Source organism: Belonocnema kinseyi, chromosome 6, assembly GCF_010883055.1.
Source record: "Belonocnema kinseyi isolate 2016_QV_RU_SX_M_011 chromosome 6, B_treatae_v1, whole genome shotgun sequence".
In the NCBI taxonomy this organism is placed as follows: domain Eukaryota; kingdom Metazoa; phylum Arthropoda; class Insecta; order Hymenoptera; family Cynipidae; genus Belonocnema; species Belonocnema kinseyi.
Genome location: NC_046662.1, coordinates 54,699,863 through 54,705,194, shown reverse-complemented (window position 1 = coordinate 54,705,194; position 5,332 = coordinate 54,699,863). Strand labels below are relative to the sequence as shown.

Genomic DNA, 5,332 nt, shown 5'->3' with positions numbered 1-5,332 from the left:
GAATTTTCTACTGAAATGATGAATCTTTAACCAAACAGGTAATTTCTAACACATGAGTTGAATTTTCATGAAGATTTATTTTTAGCCAAAAAGAACGATTTACCAATAAGGTAATCAGATTTTCAAAAAAGGAAGCTAGTTTAACTAAAAATATCTATTTTCTGATAAAAAAGTTAAATTGTTAACAAATGCGTTGAATTTAAATTCTAGTTTAAAAACATGTTATTCAGTTTGAACATAAAGTCTGGTAAATAGAATCTTGATAAGAAAGAATGTTTTTCATACTCGAGATTCGTATTAGTCATAGACACACTTTAAATAAGCAAGTTCAGTATACACTCGTCTACAGTAGCCTACTGTGGAATAAAGTCTGTATCTTGATAAAAGTATAAGAAACAAGTAAAATTGATTTGTTTTGACAAAAGTAGTACTTTCCAATTTTTGTCGGTAATTTTCTAATTACGTCCAGAATGAAACTCTTCATCCTTGCTTCATTGGCAATTTCTGTCGGTGAGTATGAGTGAAGAAATTAAATTTATTGGTAAAAAATTATTCTTCATAATAGAAAATTCCTTTTATGATGAAAATCTCACCATTTCATTTGAACTTCCCTCTTTTGTATTTAAAAATTAATTCTTTAATTGAAAATTTAACTATTCTATTTTAAATATCAATTTATTTTATTCTAAATCCGCATTTAGGGTAGAAATTTATTTATCCTCCCTAAACCTTTATATTTTTGCGTTAAAATATAACAAACGGTAAGTTTGTTAGTTAGTAAGTTGTAAATGTAAGTTGTAATATTTTCAAGTCTCTGTTTTAACGAGAACTTCCATTTACGTAAGAACTTTAAGTTTGCCTAAACCCCTAAAGAAACAGTAAAATTTTATCGAATCATTCACGCCACAAATCATCTCAGATAATTTGTTAATTATTCATAATTAAAGATTTATTTTAACAGATGTGCTGTTTATAGTACCAACATATTTTTTTTTTCAATTTCAGGATTCTCAGAAAGCTCTGATTCAAATGCTAATGCTGATCAAACCCCGCCACACCACATCGTAGTAAGGTTGTCAAAACAATTTCATATAGAGGCTGTGGACTGGAAACCATGTAAAGTTACTGACTACAATGCTTGGACGAACAACGTAGTGAATGCACTTAACGCTATTGCAGATGCAAACTCAAATTCTAAGCATAAAAAACTATCAGTTAGTGAGTTCAAACAGTTAGTAGTCCATGTCATCAAAGCAGCAGTACCATGCGCGAAGGCAAAGTATGTGAGGGAAAAAACGGACAATTATATGGCTAAGTAAGTTTATTTAATTTTTTATATACGTATTTCAAATTATTAGTCCGGGAGCAGGCAATACTGCCGTATGCAATAATATGTCCAAGGATAAAAAGATATTATTCTTATGTATTTTGAGCCGCTGAATCCGAATATACCCGGCTTTCTTTCGAAAAAAGTGGTGCGTTTTGTTTAAATTGAAATTGTTTAAACATATTATGAAAAATGGACATTTTTGACCTGGGCAATTTTTCTGTTGAAAATATGGCCCATTTTTGAAACGAAAAGGTCTCCGGCAACTTTGTCGTAAAATGCACATTTTAAGAGATATAAATTTTTTAAGGTCCGAAATTTGACATTTTTCAATAACTTTGAACGTTAACAACATTTGGCCTATTCAATATTTTTTAAAGTACGTACTCATTGGTTAAAAGTTACTTTATGACCTGATGCAATTCAGCATTAGCGCAGACCCGGCGGAGATATGATTTTCGCAACTAACAGTCAGCACTTTTTCGCAATATTTACAATTTTATTGCGGATTTTATTAGATTAACAAAGTATTTTATGAAATATTTTCACAATTATTATACCTCCAAGCAATGAGTTATTTCAATTCACAGTTTATTCAATAACGCACGTAAGTAACTTATCGATTAATAAAAAGAGATTGTTAATATCAATAATAACTTATTTTGTTACTTGAATCAATTATTAATCCACGATAACTTGAAAAGTGGAAAATTGTATTTATTGTTTTTATTTATTCATCATTTATAATTGTATTGTATGTATAATTGACCAGGAGTGGGAAATTCTTTAATTTTTCGTCCATAAAATGTGCATATATCGTATTTATACATTATTAGATTGGAAATACTCTAATTATGTATATTTAAATGATTTTCTTGGGTAGCCGTGGAGGAAATGACAGAAAGCATGGTCTGCTTATCCGCTGACTCAATGCTTCTTTATTTAAGAAATTCAAATTAGATTAAAATCCAAATTAAAAATCTTATTTAACGTCCAATAATCAAATGAATACAAACTCTTGTTGAAAAGAAAACAAGAATGCAACGACCAAATTTGGACCACAGCAATCCAACCATATCCCCTTCCTCCTTTTTTTTCTTACTTTCGTCTTTTTTTATTTTTATTGCTACAAAATTACAAAAAGAGTTCATTTAAATTAAAAGTAAAAAATAAAATTACATTACCAACGTTTCGGTACTCATACAGTAGTCGAATCAAGGCAATAACAATTCAAACAGATACAAATTGACAGCACCAAGGAACAGATGCTCTCGTTTTGATACCTAAAATCGAATTATAATACCTGATTTGATTTTTACGTATCAAAGAGAGAGCACCTGTTCTTTGGTGCGGCCAATTTGTAGTTGTTCACTTTTTCGTTGCCTTGATAACGTATTCGGTATGAGTACCGAAACGTTAGTGGTGTAATTTTTTTTAGATTTTTTATTTTTTTATTTTTATTTTCAAAGCACTCTTATTGTAATTTGATTGTAATAAAAATAATAAAAAAAGGAAGAAAGAAAAAATAAGGAAGGGGATGTGTTTGCTTGCCTTCTCATTTTTCTGTATTTTTTTTTATTTTTGTCCGAAAATTATTTTTAAATTTTTTTCCGATTATAATCTAAGCTTTTTTTGTGTATTTGCTGTGATTCAAACTCGTTCGTTGGATTCTTTTTTTTTACCAGGAGTTTGCAGCAATGCTTCTTCTTACTGCGAATGTTTTGTTGAGTGTGGGCTTATTTAAAATTAATCAAATATATTTTTTTCTCTTGTAACGTTAATTTTTATTTGTCAATGAATTTTAATATACTCCAAACTCCCGCTTTCAGTCGCCATCACTTTTCACGATTCTGTCCCCGCGAAATCAGTGCAAGGCTATTTAAAGGCAACCCCCAACACTTGACTGAAAGCAAGAGTTTGGTGTAATTAAATTTAATTCAAACTTAATTATTAAAATTTCAATTAAATTAAATTATTATTGAGTAATTTATCCATTTATTTAATATTAACATCATATGTAATATTAATATAAGGCCATTCACAAAATACGTGATACATTTTCCAGGAACCTTTGACTGCCGTATCAGGGATTTTGTGAATGACCCCTATAATAACATATAGGATGTCCAAAAAGTCTGGAAATACTTAAATAACTGTCCCATTGAAATACGCAAATGGATCAAGGTCATTCTTGGAGTAAATTTCAAAGAGAAATCCAATAGGGACCTTCAATTTGACCTCAAACTTGACCTTCAAAGTCATTTCCAGGTGACTTTGTGTTTTAAATGAGCACCCCTAGTTTTGACAGCGACAATCGCAAGAGCGAGAAATTTTACGTTTAAATATGTACTCAGGCCATTTAAACTTAAACAAGGTCCTGCTTGGGTTAACGGGACCGATCTGTACTTCCTCACGTAAAAGTTATTCTTGATGCAAATTTCATCAAGAAATCCTATGGTTACCTTCAATTTCACCTGGGCTTGACCTTTAAGGTCACTTCAATGTCATTCCTGAAAAGTCCGATCTGACTTATGACCTGAATATATATTTAAACGTAAAGTTTCCCGCTCTTTGGACTGCTGATATCAAAAACAGGGGTTCCCAATTTAAAGGACAGAGAGTACATTAAAATGACCTTTCAGTTCAAATTTAGGGTCAAATTGAAGGTGACTATTTGATTTCTTGTTCAAAGTTACTCCAAAAATGACCTTTAAACATGGTCCTGCTTGGGTTAATGGGACAGCTCTACTTCCTCAGGTCAAAGTTACTCTTGAAGTAAATATCATCGAGAAATCCCATAATTACCTTCAATTTCACTTTGCGGTTGTCCTTTAACGTGACTTTAATGTCATTCCTGAAAAGTCCCATCTGACTTATAACCTGAATATATATTTAAACGTAAAGTTTCCCGTTCTTTGGACTGCTGATATCAAAATCAGGGTTTCCCAATTTAAAACACAAAGAGGGCCTTGACATGACCTTCAAGTCCAAGTTGAAGGTCAAATTGAAGATCACTATTTGCTTTCTCGTTCAAAGTTACTCCAAGAATGCCCTTGACCTGAAGCAATACAGAACCATCCCATTAATCTAAGGCGGACCTTGCTTAAGTTTAAATGACTTTCAGCAGACCTGCAAAGATACACTTGAACTATGAGCTGAGAACATACTGAAATGTAAAATTTTCCTTTTTTTTTGACCGCCGTTTCAAAAATAGGATTTTCCACTTAAAACACACAAAGGGGGAGGGTCGGTAAGGCCGGTTTTTGGCCTAATTCATTTTTGGACCAAAAAATCTGAAAAAATCATGGTAGTATCTTATAAATATCCCGAGTCGATTGCACGCTAAACGGACTACCCTCCACCCCCCAGCCACCCCCACCACCCCTACAAATATAGGAAACACCACTACCCACCAACTGTATTTTCGAGAGATTTGACACTCTTAAACATGTATTCTGAGGTTAGCTCGGGTTCGCTATGGTTTTCGGGATCGCCGAATACAAATCTGGCGTCCTTTGACTTTTATCGCGTCAGGTTCAAGGTCATTGGAAGGTCAAATCAAGAGAAAACGGTTAAAAAATCCAAAAAAATACGTTATAGGTCTTTGGAGTCGCTAATTACGAATCTGGCATCCGTTGAACTCTATCGCTTCAGGTTCAAGGTCATTTTAAGGTCATTTGAAGGTCAAATCGAGAAAAAACGGTGAAAAAATAAAACAAATATGTTATAAGTTTTTGGGGTCGCTGATTACGAACCTGGTGTCCGCTGATCTTTATCGCCTCAGGTTCAAGGTCATGGGAAGGTCAAATCGAGAGAAAACGCTGAAAAAAATATATGTTATAGGTTTTCGGGGTTTTCTAGATTGGACCTTCAAATGACCTTCAAATGACCTTGAACCTGAATCGATAGAGTTCAACGGATGCCAGATTCGTAATTAGCGACACCAAAAACCTATAACGTATTTTTTTGGATTTTTTTACCGTTTTCTCTCGATTTGACCTTCCA

General features: G+C 32.7%; 1 protein-coding gene across 1 annotated transcript in view; it reads left to right on the top strand.

Moving 5' to 3' along the window:
- Positions 1-391: 391 nt before the first annotated feature.
- The window catches only part of LOC117175260, a 6,373-nt gene continuing 1,432 nt past the window's right edge, over positions 392-5,332 (top strand). Inside the window, exons 1-2 of the mRNA XM_033364954.1 lie at positions 392-510; positions 1,006-1,315. Of these exons, the coding sequence (XP_033220845.1) occupies positions 471-510; positions 1,006-1,315 (350 nt within the window). The 5' untranslated portion in view covers positions 392-470. The remainder of the gene's footprint in view (positions 511-1,005; positions 1,316-5,332) is intronic.